General features: G+C 46.4%; 1 protein-coding gene across 3 annotated transcripts; it reads right to left on the reverse strand.

Moving 5' to 3' along the window:
* Nucleotides 1-6,256: 6,256 nt before the first annotated feature.
* Nucleotides 6,257-18,235, reverse strand: ZNF154 (zinc finger protein 154). 3 transcript variants are annotated; one of them, XR_001711959.4, is made up of 5 exons: nucleotides 17,909-18,212; nucleotides 13,852-13,978; nucleotides 10,244-11,794; nucleotides 9,991-10,148; nucleotides 6,257-6,304 (listed from the first exon to the last, which is right to left on the reverse strand). XR_001711959.4 is itself a non-coding variant. In XM_003316736.7 (3 exons), exons 1-3 carry the CDS (start codon nucleotides 17,939-17,941, stop codon nucleotides 10,641-10,643), a joined length of 1,314 nt encoding a protein of 437 aa, XP_003316784.1. In that variant the 5' UTR covers nucleotides 17,942-18,235; the 3' UTR covers nucleotides 6,257-10,640. The 3 variants fall into 3 exon arrangements, 1 of the variants encoding a protein (XP_003316784.1); XR_001711958.4 differs by having other exon boundaries at nucleotides 6,257-10,148; XM_003316736.7 differs by having other exon boundaries at nucleotides 6,257-11,794; nucleotides 17,909-18,235.
* Nucleotides 18,236-18,991: the final 756 nt, after the last annotated feature.

An 18,991-nucleotide genomic window follows, 5' to 3' on the forward strand; every position in this document is an offset into this window, starting at 1 on the left:
CCACCCATTCCAGAATTTGCGTGTGTGTGTGTGTGTGTGTGTGTGTGTGCACGCGCACACAGGGTCTCCCAGGCTAGTCTTTTAACTCCTGGCCTTAAGCATTTTTCCTACTTTCCAGCCCCAGCCGTGGTCAATTTGTTTTTTCTTTTTTTTGGGACAAGAGTCTCACTCTGTCACCCAGGCTGGAGTGCAGTGCTGTAATCTCGGCTCACTGCAAGCTCCGCCTCCCGGGTTCAAGTGATTCTCCTGCCTCAGCCTCCCGAGTAGCTGGGACTACAGGCGCCCGCCACCATGCCCGGCTAATTTTTATATTTTTAGTAGAAACAGTTTCACCATATTGGCCAGGCTGGTCTCAAACTCCTGACTTTGTGATCCTCCTGCCTTGGCCTCCCAAAGTGCTGGGATTACAGGTGTGAGCCACCGCACCCAGCCACCGTGGTCAATTTCAAACTGCCATATTGATGTCACTGAACCTGGAGTTGGGAAGAATTTCTGATAACACACCTTTGTATTCTGTTTCCAATACACTGGTAGAGTATCCAAGATAGCCAGAAGAATAAAGACGACAATAAAACAGTAAAATGATCAGGAAGTGGCAAGTTTTAAATATTTGTTTTTTAAACAGTTTTATTGAGATATAATGGACTTAAATTGTATGGGTTTTTATCCTTCACCTTAGAAGGGATTCAGTTGTATATTTTTAAAATATATATTTTGATGTTTTTATACATCTTACATTCCCAAAACCAAATGTTTCTTCCAGCCCTTTTCAATTTATCCTTTGCAACATATAAATTACTGATAGAAGGACATATTCTGCCTTTTGTAGGGGCTATTTACAAATGTCCATAAATGGAAGACATCATTATAAAACCTGATGAACCCTTTCCCAGTCTTCTATCATTTATCTTTTTTTATTTTTATTTTTATTTTTATTTTTTTTTTGAGACAGGGTCTCGTTCTGTTATCCAGGCTGGAGTGTAGTGGTGGATATATCGTTTTGTGGTCATTCTCTTTTTTTTTTTTTCAGCATAAACTATCAAGCAATTAATGGTTCTTGTTTCATCTGTCCCCATGTGGATTTATAATCAGATATTTCGTTAAAGGCATAAAGTCTTCAGATTGCATTTCTAAAATTTAAAGACCATTTCGTAACTATAAGATTAACATACAAAATAAAAATTGTATGTGTACAAAATTATAAATGTTTTATACACAGTACTGAATTGTATCAAATAAGCAGTTATTTGATACTGCTGCTTATTTAAGACAGATTGCTATCAGCATACAAAATATATTTGATGTTTAGTAGGTGTGTCTTTGAGTTTATTAACCTATACGTACTGCTTACTTCTTTAATATTTATGTAACATTGCTAAACTGCTTGTCCATTAGCTTCCCACGTTGTGCTGGGCGCAGTGGCTCACGCCTGTAATCCCAGCACTTTGGGAGGCCGAGGCGGGCGGATCACGAGGTCAGGAGATCGAGACCACGGTGAAACCCCGTCTCTACTAAAAATACAAAAAATTAGCTGGGCGTGGTGGCGGGCGCCTGTAGTCCCAGCTACTGGGAAGGCTGAGGCAGGAGAATGGCGTGAACCCGAGAGGCGGAGCTTGCAGTGAGCCGAGATCGCGCCATTGCACTGCAGCCTGGGTGACAGAGCGAGACTCCGTCTCAAAAAAAAAAAAAAAAAAAAAAAAAGAACTTCCCACATTGTTGATTTGGCTTATTAAATCTCAGATTCTGTTCAGTGTGTTCACCGCTCACTCCGCCCCCCATTCCCCAGTATTTCCTGTATACTAGATATTGATGAAATGAGTGATTAAGATCTGTTCCAAGTGGACAGGTTTATGTTGGTGACAAACCTGGAAACACAGTGTGTCTTTTGCTACCACAACATGAGCAGCCTGGAAATAAACATTACAGGTATTGTGTGTGCTGGTTGTGAGACAGGTGTGCAGTAGTGACAGCACATCCTAGCAAGATACACATACATCTGTGGCATACATTGACAGATGTAGGAAACTGACACCCCCCTAGCACAGCCTGGAGCCATTTGTGTATGCCACATCCGCAACAGAAAAGATGTATGACAAACCTGAAACACACACACAGGTATGTGCAAAACACGCAAGGATCCTGTGAGACGGGATGGAGATACTGACACACCATAGCAGTCTCCACAGAGACTTGTGGGACGGACATATGCTAGGGATACCCAAAAATCTGATATGTGGGGCCAGGCGCGGGGCTCACGCCTGTAGTCCCAGCACACTGGGAGGCCGAGGCGGACAGATCACAAGGTCAGGAGTTTGAGACCAGCCTGGCCAACATGGTGAAACCCCATCTCTACTAAAAATAGAAAAATTAGCCGGGTGTGGTGGTGCGCACCTGTAATCCCAGCTACTCAGGAGGCTGAGGCAGGAGAATCACTTGAACCTGGGAGGCGGAGGCTACAATGATCCGAGATCATGCCACTGCACCCCAGCCTGGGCAACAGAGCAAGACTCCGTCTCAAAAAAAAAAAAAATCTGATGTGTGGGCCACAAACACAATTGCACTATCTCTGTGGGGCAATTGTGATGAGGCAGGCACAACCTGATGTGATAATACTACTCCCTACACACATCACTGCATACTAGATGATGTACTGATGAGGGAACTGGTTCATACCCCAGCACAACCTGGAAATACACATGTGTGAGCAGGTTTGACCTAAGCAGGAGAATAGGATGTTTATGGGCTTTATAGGAGGGCTCAGCCAGATTCAGCCAGTTTCAGAAGTAATTGGTCAAGTACAGGTGGGAGAAGGAACGCTCTTGGGGATTAGTACTCATTGTCAGTCATTGATTTTACACAGGGCTGGGGAGGAGCAGTTGGGACTAAGGACACCTGCTAGAGGGGTTGGGAGGCAAAAGCCATGGGTATAGAGACGTGCGATGGTCACGCTGGACATTCTCAGTTCTTCATCTTCTCTCCCAATGTCTGCAGTAGTGACTGATAACTGAGTGACAGTTCAGTATGGTGTGGAGGAAGCATCCTATGGTGGTGGTTAGATGGAAGACCGAAAGGACCCCAGGAATGAATCATTGCATGGGGTTGTGAGAGAGCGATGTGTTTGGAGTGACACCAAGGGACCCTGTTGGAGGTGTTCAGGCAGTGGCAATGCTGACCATGGGAAGCAAGTTTGTGGAGAAGGACTTGAGGCCCCAGGTGGCAGTGTCCCAGTGTGGTTACTCATGTTCTGGGCTTAGCAGACTTGGCAGAGAGGAATCTGTCCAGAGTCTCCTGCATTTCCAGTCAGAGGAATAAAGGGACCAAGGCAAGCCAACCCAGTTCAGTGTAGACCTCAGCTGCTTGTGTGAGAAACACACTCACCCATCCAAACCCAAAGAATGGACTAAAAGACACGAAGAACAGCAAAAGTGAGACTTTCAATAACAGTCTTGCAAGATCAGGGGACTGGTGTAGGCAGGCACATCTAGGGTAGTCACAACAGGTAATTTATCTCCTTGCTTGCAAGTCCCTCCTCCAAGATACTCATTGGTCCAGTACTATGAGGTTACAGTCTTCCCAGATGTCGTCTAAGTTTCATTATCCCCCTTATAAGGTTAAACCCCGGTCCCCTTCCCTGCTTAAGTTTTGATTTCCAATAATGAAACATTCTTCCCTTTCATGGCCTGACCCCTCCTCTACATTCTGTGTACCTATTGTGACCTTCTAGATGCATGAGCCGTGTGGTTTGTTACATTTGCAGGCTGGCTGCCAGTACTTAGATTTATCATGCCTTGAAAATGGGCTATTTAAAATATTTTCCCACACTTGGCAGCTGTGGTCGTGTATGGATGTTGCTTGCCCTCTCTGAACTGCAGATACATTAAGAGACAGGAATGATCATTCCTCTCTACTCTTTTTGGGAGGAAGAAGGAATAAGTAATGAGGTAATCCTTAGGAAGCGGGTCAATATTAGCTCCACATGAAAACAGTAGTCTTGGCCAGGCGCGGTGACTCACGCCTGTAATCCCAGCACTTTGGGAGGCCGAGGTGGGTAGATCACCTGAGGTTGGGAGTTCAAGACCAGCCTGACCAACATGGTGAAACCCCATCTCTACTAAAACTATAAAAATTAGCTGGGCGTGGTGGCGCACGCCTGTAATCTCAGCTACTCTGGAGGCTGAGGCAGGAGAATTGCTTAAACCCGGGAGGCGGAGGTTGCAGTGAGCCGAAATTGTGCCATTGCACTCCAGCCTGGGTGACAGAGGGAGACTCCATCTCAAAAAAAAAAAAAAAAAGAAAGAAAAAGAAAGAAAAGAAAGTAGTAGTCTTGATTGTCAGCATCCAGGGAAGTGTGCAAACCATTCTCGTCTCAGCCTCCTGAGCAGTTGGCACTACAGGCGAACACCACCATGCCTGGCTAATTTTTGTATTTTTAGTTGAGACAGGGTTTCGCCATGTTGGCCAGGCTGGTCTCAAACTTCAGGCCTCAAGTGATCTACCCTCCTTGGCCTCCCAAAGTGCTGAGATTACAGATGTGAGCCACTGTGCCCAGCCGGAATTCCTTTTTTTTTTTTCCTTTTGGAGACGGAGTTTCTTGTTGCCCAGGCTGGAGTGCAGTGGCACTATCTCGGCTCACTGCAACCTCCACCTCCCAGGTTCAAGCAATTCTCCTGCCTCAGCCTCCTGAGTAGCTGGGATCACAGGCATGTGCCACCACACCTGACTAATTTTGTATTTTTAGTAGAGATGGGGTTTCTCCATGTTGTTCAGGCTGGTCTCAAAACTCCTGACCTCAGGTGATCCGCCTGCCTCGGCCTCCCAAAGTGCTGGGATTACAGGCGTTAGCCACCGAGCCCAGCCTCTTTTTCCCTTCGTTTTATTCTAATCAACCATTGAGGTTCAAAGAGGGTCTCTAGTCACTAACCCAGCCCCGCCCCAGCCCACTCAGCCCCTGTCCCTGGTGTGAGCCACCGCGCCGCCCAGCTGGAATTCTTCAGAGTAGAAAAAAGGGAAGGCTTTAGGTGTGCTAATTGGAGTCTGTGGGTCTGAGGAAGCCGAAGGCAGGCTAACTACAAGTAGGGCCTACTCTGTGATTGGTTAGGGACACATACTTGATTTCATCCATTTGTTCTTAAATTGGAAAGGGAGACAAACATTAGAGAAGCTGTTAGTCAAGTCCTTGACAGGGGTTGTTTGGGACTTTCTCAAGGTCACTTCCTTGGGAAGGAGTCCTTCAGAAATTCACACTGAGATCTCTGGACTCTACAGCCAGTGCTTCTTCCAAAAATTCCATCCAAGTAGAAGCTGTGGGGTCAGGGGGTTCTAAGAAGCCCCATTTCTCTTTCTCTTGTACCTTAAGATCTGCCTGGATCAGGTAAATGATAAGGCATCAACTCACTAGGTGCTGGAGATAGTGCTCGGCCCTGCTTACCACCTGCCTACCACACCTTTTGCCAGGATCCCAGAGAGTACTGTGAGCACTCCTATTCCACAAACATAAAACTGAGGTACCAAGAGGCTGCAAAACCAGCAGAGTCCTGATGCTGGGCAGTGGCAGAGGAGGGATTAAACCCAGGCAGCAGAGGGAGCAGAGGGCCTGGGGCAGCCAGGCACCGGAAGTGCTGCAAGCACCAAGACCCAGGGTGGTAACTTGCAGGGGGAGGCCAGAGCATGAAGGCAGAGGGAGGTTTTGGGTGCAGCCTCCAAGTAGGGAATGGACAGTTTCAGTGTTGAGGCAGAGTGGCAAAGACAAGAGACCCACAGCACCCAGGAAACCCCTCAGCTATAAATACAGTCCCTCAGCACTTTTCACTCCCCTTCCCAAGGATACTATCATCACCCTCTCCTCACCTTGGAAAGAAATCAGGGCTCCAACTAGAGCTGCCTTGCTGGAAGCTCGCACTGTCCTGTCCCGATGTATCATCCAGCAGCCCCAAGGCAGCTCCCCTCATTATCCTCTGTCATAAAGATATGATAAGTTTGCTTTTCCTCTAGGTAAAGCCAGTAAGGTAATAGAGCATCACCTGTTAGGATGAACTATGTGTGACAAATGGTGCTGTCAAATTCGTATTTGAGGACTTGTTGTTGTTTATCTTGAAAACGTGTGTAATGGGCTACATCTGCTAGGCCATATGAAGGAGTGAGGCTTTTTTCTTACCTTGCAATTTCTTAGTGGATTGTCTGTGATGTGCATCACATTCTGGTTTAATGCTTAATAAAAGCGTTTTCTGTCTCTACCTTCGTGGAGAGGATTTCTGGGTTGGGAGAAGGTTTTGTATTTATTTCACTGTTGCCATCACACACCTGTCTGCTGGGACAAAATCTCAATCACCGATTTCATCAACATCTAGTGTACAAGTTAAACAATGTTAGAGATTCAATAAGCCACATCTAGAATACAGCAAATTCTAATTAAAAAATGACTCAGCAACTTCAAGAAATAAGAAAACAAAGGTAAATGGAACCTGTAGGTTACAGACTTATGAGATACAACTACTGAAAGCTATTAAATATACATTTGGATCCTGAATAAAAATGATCTTCCTTAAGAAACGCATTGTTTTAGACAACTGAGAAAACAGAAGCGATAAAATATTTACATTTTAAAATATATTTGTGTGATTTTTTGGGGGGTTATAAAAGAGCCTTTACATTTCAAAATTGCATTCTGAAGAGGCTATGCATTAAATAATATGATGTCCGGGATTATAAGTAAAATAACCCACTAGTACACATGAGGACCGATGAAACATAAATGACTATGAAATGATAAATGGTGAAGGAAAAAAAAATAGTGAAGGAAGACTGGAGAAAGGTTCATCTGGCTTCATAACAGTCTTTTCCATCTTTTTTTGTAATTGAACACAGCAGTAACAGGAGACAAAATATGTCATTGTACCAGTAATTTTACACAATGAAAATTAATTTTATATGTTGAGAATGAACTAAAAAGACAGAAGGAAACTGGGTTCCAGGGTGTAAGCATGTATGAAAATATCAAAATATGCATTTTAAATATAAGCACTTTAAGTTCCATTATACCTCAAACTACTTTAAAAAACTACTCAAAATATCCATAACAAATGAATGAATGAACGAATACTGGTATATCCACAGAACATCATACTTCTCAGCAATACAAAAAAAAGAAACTACTCATAGAGGTATAATGATGAATCTCAAAATAAATACATGACTATACCCAGGGATTAAAAAAGAGTAAATACATTATGGTTTCAATCATATAAAATTCTAGCAAATGAAAACTAATGTATTATAATGGAAAGTAAATCAATAGTTGCCTATAGGCAGATAATTATTAAAGGACAATGAGGTAACTTGTGGAATGACACGTTCATTGTCATGATTGTGAAGAAACAACTTCTTCCTAATCATTTCACTACATTTTATTTTCTACATTCTTGAGGTTATTCGTGGCCACTGTATCAGTATGGTAGAAACAGAATATATTAGGATGCTATCAGCAACTCTTCCCAATTCTACATTCAGTAACATGTTGGCAGTTTCAAAATTGGCATGGTGGGAGCAATTACAGGTTAATATGAATATCAAAGCTGATCAAATTATATAGTTTAAATATGTACCATTTATTCTTATTAAAATTATTATCAGGTTAGTGCAAAAGTAATTGCCGTTTTTGCATGTTGGATTTTGCCATTTTATATTGGAAAACATTCTTAAATAAATGTGGTTATACATCATTTTAATAGGCATTTCTCGCTTTATGTTTTTTTGCTGACTTACTACTTGCTGTTTATGTTTATTTTAGACTATGGAAATGTTAGACAAAACTCAAATTTCAGCGATTTTTTTGAGATAGAGTCTTGCTCTGTTGCCCAGGCTGGAGTGCAGTGACATGATCTTGGCTCACTGCAACCTCCACCTCCTGGGGTTCAAACAATTCTCGTGCCTCAGGCTCCCCAGTAGCTGGGATTACAGGTGCATGCCACTATGCCCAGCTAATTTTTGTATTTTTAGTAGAGACGGGGTTTCACCATGTTGGCCAGGCTGGTCTCGAACTCCTGACCTGTGATCCACCCACCTCGGCCTCCCAAAGTGCTGGGATTACAGGTGTAAGCCACCGCATCTGGCCTCTTTTTTTTGAGACGGAGTCTTGTTTTGTCTGTCGTCCAGGCTGGAGTGCAGTGGCGTGATCTTGGCTCACTGTGACTTCTGCCTCCCGGGTTCAAGTGATTCTCCTGCCTCAGCCTCCCAAGTAGCTGGGACTACAGGCACATGCCACCACGCCCGGCTAATTTTTGTATTTTTAGTAGAGATGAGGTTTCAATATGTTGGTCAGGCTGGTCTCTAACTCCTGACCTTGTGATCCACCTACTTCAGCCTCCCAAAGTGCTGGGATTACAGGCGTGAGCCACCGCGCCCGGCTGAGATTTTCTTACTTGAGTTCACAATGGGTCGTAAAGCAGCAGAGACAACTCACAATATAAACACATTTGGCCCAGGAACTGCTAACGAATGTACAGTGCAGTGGTGGTTCAAGAAGTTTTGCAAAGGAGACAAGAGCCTTGAAGAGAAGTAGTGTAGTAGCCAGCCACTGGAAGTTGACAATGACCAATTGAGAGCAATATTAGAAGCTGATCCTCTTACAACTACATGAGAAGTTGCCTAAGAACTCAATGTCAACCATTCCACGGTTGTTCAGCATTTGAAGGAAATTGGAATGGTGAAAAAGCTTGGCTGGGCGCAGTGGCTCACGCCTGTAAATCCCAGCACTTTGGGAGGCCAAGGTGGGTGGATCACATGAAGTCAGGAGTTCGAGACCAGCCTGGCCAACATGGTGAAACCCCATGTCTACTAAAAATGCAAAACTCAGACGGGCGTGGTGGCGGGTGCCTGTAATCCCAGCTACTTGGGAGGCTGAGGCAGAAGAATCACTTGAACCTGGGAGGCGGAGGTTGCAATGAGCTGAGATAGTGCCATTGCCCTCCAGACTGGGCGACAGAGCAAGACTCTGACTCAAAAAAAAATAAAAATAAAAATCATGGTTCAAAACCACAGTTACTTTTGCACCAACCTAACAAAATATGGTTCAAAATAAAAGTCTGAATTTCCTATTGTTTTTGGAAAATCAGGTTTGACAACCCTATGTTGATTCCACCATCTCTCTCCTCATGTCCTGGGAGAGGATTTTGCCTCAGTGATCGCAAATACAAGTGAACAGTGAAGGCCATTTCCACCTGACTCAACAGAAATGTTGGCTAGATCACAAAGGCTATATCAACGGCCTAGACCTCCCTTCTCTATCCTTGTTTTCCTGCCTGCATAGCAATGACCTTGAGGTGAAAATCCCAGAGGCTACAGGATTCCATAAAATTTCTGACAATGACCTCAGCTACACAAGATACACAATTCTGTAGGTCCTGAGGATTTCTGTACCTGCTCATCCTTAAGAGCCATAATAACGAACATCATGGAAACCTCTGTAAAAGGGGCACATTCTATTTATTGCAGTTTTCCACTCTCTATCAATCCAGTACTTCTATAACAATTATAATTCCTACTATAATCTTACCACCTGTGGTGCTACCCTGTGGAATTCAGGATATCAAGGCATACAGGACCTGGGGAACAGATTTCCCCCACTGGCACTGAACACGATGCAGTATTCCTTGTGAACAAGAGAACAATTTCATGTTGCTTTCAGAAGCACCAAAGGATGTCAAGTAACTGCTGCCTCCTCAGGCTGACCTCTATGGCATCCAGGATATAAATTAGGACAATACCCTGTAGTTTTTTCTCAGAGGCCTTGAATAGCAATGAAAACTAGGCTCAAACTAGAGAGCTATATTCTGCCATCCTACTGTCCCTGTCCCTGTCCCTGTTGAGCTACACAATGTTTGGGATCTCCAAAAAAAGTTATTCACCTTCATGTTAGCAGAACCCAACTGTTTTCAAACCAACCCATACATATAGAACCCCCAAGATTAATAAGGCCTTTGTTATTGTACAAACCAAGGCAATAAGAGGCAGGTGGTTCCCACAGTTGGTGATTTGAAGGCTGGCAAACTCTATCAAGAGTCATGTGAGACCAACAATATCCTGAAATATGTAGTCCCTCTTTTCAGGTCACCAGCAGAGTCCTCTGGGCCAAACTGGGTCAGGTCCATGGCCTAACTCATCAGAAAGGAAAAAAAAAAAAAAAAGGAATAAATGCTTAGGCTATTTACAAATTCCTCCCACGAACAGAACACCAAGGTTCACTTACCTGAATACACTGGGATGGGTGAGTGGTGCACACTGGTGGTCACCTGCCAGGCAGTAGAGGTAAAATGGCTTCCACCATAGTATCAGCAGAGACATAAATCTGACATGGGTCCTGGGCAGGGCAAAAGGTACAATGCAGTTCACACATACCTGGAATTTACGCAGATGTTCAGATATAGGATGTTCAATTCAGGCTGATGCCACCCTCATAAAGGATCTCCTTCAGAGCTGTTATATCAACTGGACATCCCTACATATCAAAAGTGTCTTTCCCTTGTGAACTGTGTGGCACTCAATGAGATATGGCCTTCAGCTGAAGCTTTCTGACATTCACTGTGTACTCAAGGACTTTCTCCAGGGTGCTAACAGATTTTCCACATTTGCCACTCATAAGGCTTTTATCGACTATGAATTCTCTGATGTTTAATAAGGCTGGAGTTATGGCTAAAGGATTTCCCACATTCCGTGCACTCATAAGGCTTCTCCCCAGTGTGAACCCTCCTGTGCTTAATGAGGCCGGAATTTTGAGTAAAGGATTTCCCACATTCACTGCACTCATAGGGTCTTGATCCAGTGTGAACTCTCTGGTGTTTTCGGAGACTGGAGCTGTAGGGAAAGAACTTCCCACATTCACTGCACTCATAAGGCCTCTCCCCAGTGTGAACTCCCCGATGTTGAAGGAGTGCAGACCTTTGGCTAAAGGATTTCCCACATTCGCTGCACTTATAAGGCCTTTCTCCAGTGTGAACCCTATGGTGTTCAATGAGGCTAGAGTTTTGGCTAAATGACTTCCCACATTCGCTGCACTCATAAGGCCTGGATCCACTGTGAACTTTCTGGTGTTTTATGAGACTGGAATGATATGTAAAAAACTTCCCACATTCACTGCACTCATAAGGCCTCTCCCCAGTGTGAACTCCCCGATGTTGAAGGAGTGCAGACCTTTGGCTAAAGGATTTCCCACATTCACTGCACTCATATGGCCTTTCCCCAGTGTGAACTCTCCGATGTTTAATGAGGTTAGACTTGTTGCTAAATAATTTTCCACATTCATCACATTCATGAGGTCGTACTGCAGTGTGAACTCTCCGGTGCTGAATGAGACTAGAGCTTTGCCTAAAGGACTTCCCACACTCTCGACATTCATAAGGCTTTTCTCCAGTGTGAACTCTCCAATGGTCATTGAGACTGTAGCTTTTGCTAAAGGATTTCCCACATTCACTGCATATGTAACATCTTTCTGTAGTGAGGGTTCTCTGCTGCTGAACAAGTGTGTGTTTACCGCTGAATGCTTTTGTGTGTTCTCCACAGTTGTAATGAGTTTTTCCTCTGTGACTGATGGCCCCACCGTCGCTTTTGCTATTTGATTGCTCCCCAGTGTGAGGAGCCTGTTGATGGAGAAATCCCAACTTGGCCAGGAAGTCCTTCCCAACTTCTCTGCAGGTGGAAGGCTCCCCTGACACATGGAATGTGCAGGTCTTCACAAACAAGGCTCTGCCCACATTGCTTCTGAAATGTTTTTCTCCAAGGTGCTGCTTCTGGTGATGAACATCTGCAATGAAATACAATTATTTCCCACATGCCCCACCTCTATATAATTTCTGCCTATGATGTGTCCCCTAGGGCCCAGCCAAGAGCAAAATGTCTCTCAAGACCAGGCTGCACGTCTCACAGGGGTGGGCCTTCTAGGGAGAAAGATCTGCCTTAGAAGTCCTGAGTTGGGTCACTCCTTCTAAAGAAATGCTCTTGTCAGAAGGTGCCTCCTCATCCACCACTCTATGCCAAAAACCTAAAAGCAAGAAATGCTAGTGAAGTGCACATTAACTATGGTGGGAGGGGGCAGCCCTTATACAAGTGTGTGTATGACAAACCCAGGAACAAGTCCATGGGATCGTTTGCATGACAGTAGAGTTGGGTTCAGTTGCAGATGAGGCTGTTTAGCAATTCTAGGATAAAGATTACAAGAATGGGCTGGGTGCGGTGGCTCACGTCTGTAATCCCAGCACTTTGGGAGGCCAAGGTGGGTGGATCACAAAGTCAGGAGTTTGAGACCAGCCTGGCCAATATGGTGAAACCCCGTCTCTAGTAAAAATACAAAAATTAGCTGGACATGGTGGTGGGTGCCTGTAGTCCCAGGACTCAGGAAGCTGAGGCAGGAGAATCACTTGAACCCGGGAGGCGGAGGTTGCAGCGAGCCAAGATTGCACCACTGCACTCCAGCCTGGGTGACAGAAGGAGACTCCGTCTCAAAAAAAAAAGATTACAGGAATGTGGGAAATCTCAAGAGGTAAAGGCCACAACCATGAGGTATCACAAAGAGAGAGGCAGGGTCTAAAACTAAATCCTCTGCAAACAACTTTAGCAGAAGCTTATCTGCTGGTGACACATGAGTGCTATGTAGAATAGTATATGCAAGCCCATGGAAATACGACTGCAATGCAGCAGCTGGCCTTCAAGGACTGTTTAAGAGTATGTGCAAGGACAGGCGCAGTGGCTCACACCTGTAATCCCAGCACTTTGGGAGGCCAAGGTGGGTGGATCACAAGGTCAGGAGTTCAAGACCAGCCTGGTCAAGATGGTGAAACCCCATCTCTAAAAAAATACAAAAATTAGCCAGGTGCAGTGGCATGCGCCTGTAATCACAGCTACTCAGGAGGCTGAGGCAGGAGAATTACTTGAACCTGGGAGGCGGAGGTTGCAGTGAGCCGAGATCATGCCACTGCCACTCCAGCCTGGGTAACAGAGTGAGACTCCGTCTCAAAAAAAAAGAGTATGTGCATACCTCATGACACACTATATAGAGGCTAACGTTAGAAAGAACTGCAGGTGTAGCAGTGAGAAAAACAGATAAGATACGGAGTCCAGAGATGTGAGGATTAGCCCCAGGCTGGATGTTAAGAGCAGAAGTGACAAGTAGTAGAGCTGACTTGTCAGCAAAATGTCAAGAATGGTGAAGGGAAACCGGAAGTGAGCTGTGACCACCGGCATTGGCACCAAAATGCTCGCCAAACAGAACAGGTTGCTGCTCTGATACAGCATCTGGATAATGTAAGTACTAAGGGAAGAAAGAACAGAAGAGCAGCCTGCACTGTCCCACAAAAAACTCAGCACATGACAGCCCACAGGAAACACACACACACACACACACACAAATACTACAAAGAAAATTTCAGAGGAATACTTTGTAAGAAGAGTCCATGGTCTACATAAGTAGTGACCATGTCAGTGACAGTAACTCCTGGCATAGGCAGGCATAATGAAATGCCAGCTCGGGATGGAAGTAGTAGCTGGGGCACACAGGATCCTCAAATCTGGAAAAAGTCACCCAGACATGGAGGGGACAATCAAGGTGGGATCCACTAGGGTGACTGCAAGACTGCAGACTCTGAATCCTTCCCTGTGAGGCTGTGAGGAAACAGGTACTGGGGCTCCTCAAGGAGAGGAGAAGACAGTATGCACACCTTAGTCTTACCAATGACAGAACTATGCAGGGAACTGAGAAAGAAGCAGAGCCCATAGTCTTGTCATGAGAAGGACAGACCTGCCTATAGAGAAAAGAGGAAGGGCACAGACTAGCTCAGGGCACAGGAAAGGGTAAAAGAACCTTACCTAGAGAGGTTAAAAGAGCCAAGTTCTCCAGCATCACCTCATGGTACAGGCATCTTTGAGCCTCATCAAGGAGACCCCATTCCTCCCAGGAGAAGTGTACGGCCACATCTTCAAAGGTCACAGTGCCCTGCCACAATGGGAACAGATGAAACCACCAAGAGCCCCTATCCCAAGGACCCACAATGCATACCCCCACATCTTTACCCCATGCCCATTCTCTTCCCAAGCTCCCCAACTGAGAGGAGAAACCAGCACATGGATAAATAGGCATCTAAGCTGGGGGCCTGGCATGGAAGGATCCATACTATCCCATCATGAAATCCCCCTGAAATGTCCAAGGTCATCTAAGTCTCAATACCAGGGCCCTGCAGCTGTCACTTACTCCCTTTCCAGATGCATGTCATTCTTCAGAATACACATCCCTCCTATCTCCAGACACCACAGCCCCAAGCCCAGGGCTGCCACCTCACTGCCCACACCATAGGCATCTCCCTGCTCTTACCTCCCATGTCACTGTTTTAATCTCTTCCTCTTTACCCCATTAGCGAAGGCAGGATTGCCACACTAGGGTTATGGATATGGACAAACACACAATACCTGACACTAGAAAGACGATACAGCAGTTGGGTATGGTGGCTCATGCCTGTAATCCCAGCACTTTGGGAGGCCAAGACGGGTGGATCACGAGGTCAGGAGTTCAAGACCAGCCTGACCAATATGGCGAAACCCCATCTCTACTAAAAATACAAAAATTAGCCGGGCGTGGTGAAGCACACCTGTAATCCCAGCTACTCAGGAGGCTGAGGCAGGAGAATTGCTTGAACCCAGGAGGCGGAGGTTGCAGTGAGCCGAGATTGCGAAACTGCACTCCAGTCTGGGCGACAGAGCGAGACTCCGTCTCAAAAAAAAAAAAAAAAAGAAAGATGACATAGCAGTTTATTAATCATATGCACATAGAACCTGGGAGATGAGGACAACATGTACCACACAGGGTCACATGGGGGTCTAGTCCAGAAAAAAAGTGAATAACCAAAAACTGTGGGATGCAAGCACTTTGAGAACAAAAGGATCAACTGCCCCCTGGTTCCCACAATGGGCTTGTTTGGAAAACTCCATGACCTGGTAGGGAGCTGAAATCTGCTACAAAGTGATAGGCAGAAATTGTGCCTGGTCTCCTTGATTAAAAGGGTTGTCTGTTTGGGAGAAGAGTGGGGAGGGAAACTTGTACTCAGGCCATTTGATGCCACCCTGATTTCACCAGATGTCATACTGGGCCTTAATTTTAGACTTTACACCATAACTTAGCACACAGCATCCAGAGTATGCTCGACAAATTCAAACGGATCTAATACTACCCTAGATCTCCCAGGGCATCCACTAGTGGTAGCAGCCCCAAGTCCTATGAGGGCTCCCTGGCTGGCTCCATTCTTTGCCTCAGATTTAGGCCACACAGAACCACGTGTGCATCTCAGATACCCACGGCCCTATTCCACTTCCGTGCTGCACTTGCTAGCCCCTCAGCAGTAACAAACTTCCTCTGTCCACTTAACACTCAAAGACTAGCTCCACTGATCACCTAGCCCAGGCCAAGTGACTGTCACAGATGACCACATTGGCACCTGGCCTTATCCTCCAGGTTGAATAAACACCCTAGGCCCCATCAAAGTCATCAAAAAATCCTGGTGATTCCACAGAGTGCTGAATAAGCACAAAGGAAAAAAAGGACAGCCATTTGCCTCAAATACACCTATGCCTCTGCATCCACCTTACATCCACTCTTTCCTTGAAAGTGTATGCCACCTGCCCAACTATCCTCTCCAAACACCCTACCTCCATAGCCACTAACCTCCCTTACCTCTGTTTAGAAAGCCCAAGAACATCACCCACTTATCCAACCAAAAGGCTTGGTCCTTAGCCCCCATTCTGCCCTTCCTGGCCAAATAACCTGTACCACCATGCCTAAAGATTAACCCTTGTAGGCCGGATGCGGTGGCTTACGCCTGTAATCCCAGAACTCTGGGTGGCTGAGGCTGGTGGATCACCTGAGGTTGGGAGTTCAAGACTAGCCTGACCAACATGGAGAAACCCTGTCTCTACTAAATAAATACAAAATTAGCCGGGCGTGGTGGCGCATGCCTGTAATCCCAGCTACTCGGGAGGCTGAGGCAGGAGAATTGCTTGAAGCCGGGAGGCGGAGGTTGTGGTGAGCCAAGCTGGCGCCATTGCACTCTGGCCTGGGCAACAAGAGCGACACTCCATCTCAAAAAAAAAAAAAAAAAAAAGATCAACCCTTCTAAATGTAATCCACAGCTCACTCACCTTAGTCCACACAATGACCACCACATTTTGGATGTCTCCATTCTGAAGCACTCCCCAGATTTCCAGACCTGGGTGTTCAGCCACCTACTTAATGCCTACGTAATGTCTCTGAAACATCTCAAACTCTTACATGACCAAATAAAGCTCCTGTTGTCTCCAGTGAATATTACTGTTAATACCAACTTCTCCATCTCAGTTGAAGAACCATGGGGTCATCGCTGAATCCTGTTTCACTCCCTCGCTGTCTACATCAGAAAATTTAGTTGCTCCCTTTAAAAATTTGCATCCAGAATGCAACACATCTCCTAATCAATGACTCTGGTCCATTACCCTGGACTGGCTGTAGCTTCCACTCTGATCTTCTTTCCTCTTCCCTCAACCCCACAGTCTGCTCTCCACGCTAACAGGATGGACCCTGTTAGGACTTTGGTAAGATCACCTCCCTCTTCTAACCCAAATCTCTCATTACCTCCAGAATAGGTACCCAACTTCTCAGGCAGCCACTGCAGTCCTGACTCCTTCCCCCTGCTCTTTGTTCCCAGCTAAAAGGAAACAGATCTATGGTTTCCTCAAAAATCTCAGCTTAGTTTTACTAAGCACTTGCGCCTCCTGATACCAGTGCCAGAGATAACCTTTCACAAGTTTCCACTGGCTGACAAAAATGGGAACACCTCAGTATAACCCCTGGCATGGACTTAAGAGCCCTGGGCTTGGAATTTCTCCAGGGCACCAGACCCAGGATTGGGGTAACAGCACTTAAGAATACTAGGAAACCACAATCCCAAGAACATGGGGGTAGGGGCTACTGAGGGACCGAACACTCTCCACTTCCCTATGTGAGTTCCATACGTCCTTCTACAACTGGGAGAACCAGGGAAAGAGGAATGCATCCCTGGTGAGGCTAGATGAGCTCAAGCCTCCCTGTAGCCCTGCCTGGCCCTGAACTCAGGCTGGCTGTTTTACTCTCTGGTCTCAGTGCTGTCACCTCTTGCCAACTGTAGGGCAATGAAAAAAAGATGTAGCCTCCCACTATCTCAATGTCCTCATCGCCCCATCGCTGCTCTTCCTGTGAACAGTCTTTGGGAAAGTTTTTAAACCCTAACATAGGGCGGGCGCGGTGGCTCACGCCTGTAATCCCAGCACTTTGGGAGGCCGAGGCAGGCGGATCACTTGTCAGGAGTTCCAGACCAGTCTGGCCAAAATGGTGAAATCCCGTCTCTACTAAAAATACAAAAAATTAGCCGGACGTTGTAATCCCAGCTGCTGGGGAGGCTGAGGCAGGAGAATCGCTTGAACCCGGGAGTCGGAAGTTGCAGTGACCCGAGATCGCGTCATTGCACTCCAGCCTGGGCGATAAGAGCGAAACTCCGTCTCAAAGAAAAAAAACTAACATAAATGGCGTCCCTCCTTTGTTCAGAACTCTCCGTGGCTTCTAGCGTCCTCACAATGACAGTACAACCCTAGGAGTAACTCTGCCTCATATTCTTCGTTCCCTGCAGAAAACAGCTTTCCGAATTCTCCTGGCTCAGTCGCGCCTCAACCTTTGCACGCGCCGGTTCCTCCGCCTGTCACGCTCTCCCACACCTCGTCACACGTAGTGTCAGAAAAAGGGCCCCACCCACGAGCGCCTCAGTGTCCCCGACCCTGGGCTGCGGGGACTCGAGCAGGCGCCCCTCACTGATGGCTTTAGAACGTGGGTGGGGGAAGGTGTGTGAGGACGGGAAGACGCAGCACTCACCTGAGTTGGCGTCCTCAGAGTGGCCGCTGCCATCAGACTCTGCGGGTAGAGCTGGGCCGGGAGCGACGGGCGACATTGGTCGGGACCCGGGGACAGCGGTCCCTATCCCAGGCCTGACGTGGGTCCCCCAGGGCGGCGTCGCCAAGGCTTAGACGCTTTCGTGCAGCAGGGACGACGACTCCCCTCACGCCTTCGTGGCCCCAACTCGGCGCTCTGCTCTCTCTGATCCGGTGAACACACCTCAGAGAAGCTAAAATGGCCGCCACGAAGAGGCCCCCCCCCCACAAAAATTCCCGTCCTTTCTTTTTGTGACTCTCAAGGAAAGTCGGTTTTCTGAGCTCTTACTGGCTTAGTAGCGTGGCGTTCAACGCAGAGCATTCTAGGTAATGTAGTTTTCATAGATCCCGAGGTGGGTGCCGGGGACCCTTTGCACCAACCTCTTGGAGTAAAAGCGAAGCTCCAGGGCGCTGGGCGATGAGAAATGGCTTATCCAAGTCCTAGGGCAGTGGAGGGGCTTCGCCCTTTCTTAAATGGGTCGTAATCAGACAGCATATTAGAGGTGCCATCTGCAACTGATCACCCAAGTGTTTGGGGAATATTATTTCAAACTTCATAAAGTTCAGCAGGCTCCCAGAGGCTAAAATTATTATCAGACGCTCCCTAAGGCTGCCAATCCAAATATGTACATCATTCCATAGAGCCATTCAGACACGAAATATATCCACTAGTAGAGAAGCTAATAAACATTACCATATAAGTTTATTCCTTTTTTTTTTTTTTTTTTTTAAGACAAAGTTTCCCTCTGTCCCCCAGGCTGGAGTGCAGCGGCGCCATCTGGGATCACTGCAACCTCCGCCTCCCAGGTTAATCGATTCTCGTGCCTCAACCTTCCAAGTAGCTGGGACTATAGGCGCGCGCCACCACGCCAGGCTAATTTTTTGTATTTTTAGTAGAGACAGGGTTTCACTATGGTGGTCCCAAATTCCTGGCCCCAGGTGATCTGCCCGCCTCGGCCTCTCAAAGTGCTGGGATTACAGGCGTAAGCCACCGTACCCAGCCTCTATCATATTACATTTCAAATGT

The sequence above is a fragment of the Pan troglodytes genome, chromosome 20, assembly GCF_028858775.2.
Source record: "Pan troglodytes isolate AG18354 chromosome 20, NHGRI_mPanTro3-v2.0_pri, whole genome shotgun sequence".
Taxonomy (NCBI): Eukaryota; Metazoa; Chordata; class Mammalia; order Primates; family Hominidae; genus Pan; species Pan troglodytes.

Excerpts from the sequence above, each read along its gene's own strand:
- ZNF154 (XM_003316736.7), bottom strand. The coding sequence starts at position 17,941 with ATGGCAGCGGCCACTCTGAGGACGCCAACTCAG. Across the intron at positions 13,979-17,908 it reads CTCTGAGGACGCCAACTCAG|GGCACTGTGACCTTTGAAGA; the intron begins GTGAGTGCTGCG and ends CCATTGTGGCAG. Across the intron at positions 11,795-13,851 it reads GGCTCTTTTAACCTCTCTAG|ATGTTCATCACCAGAAGCAG; the intron begins GTAAGGTTCTTT and ends ATTTCATTGCAG.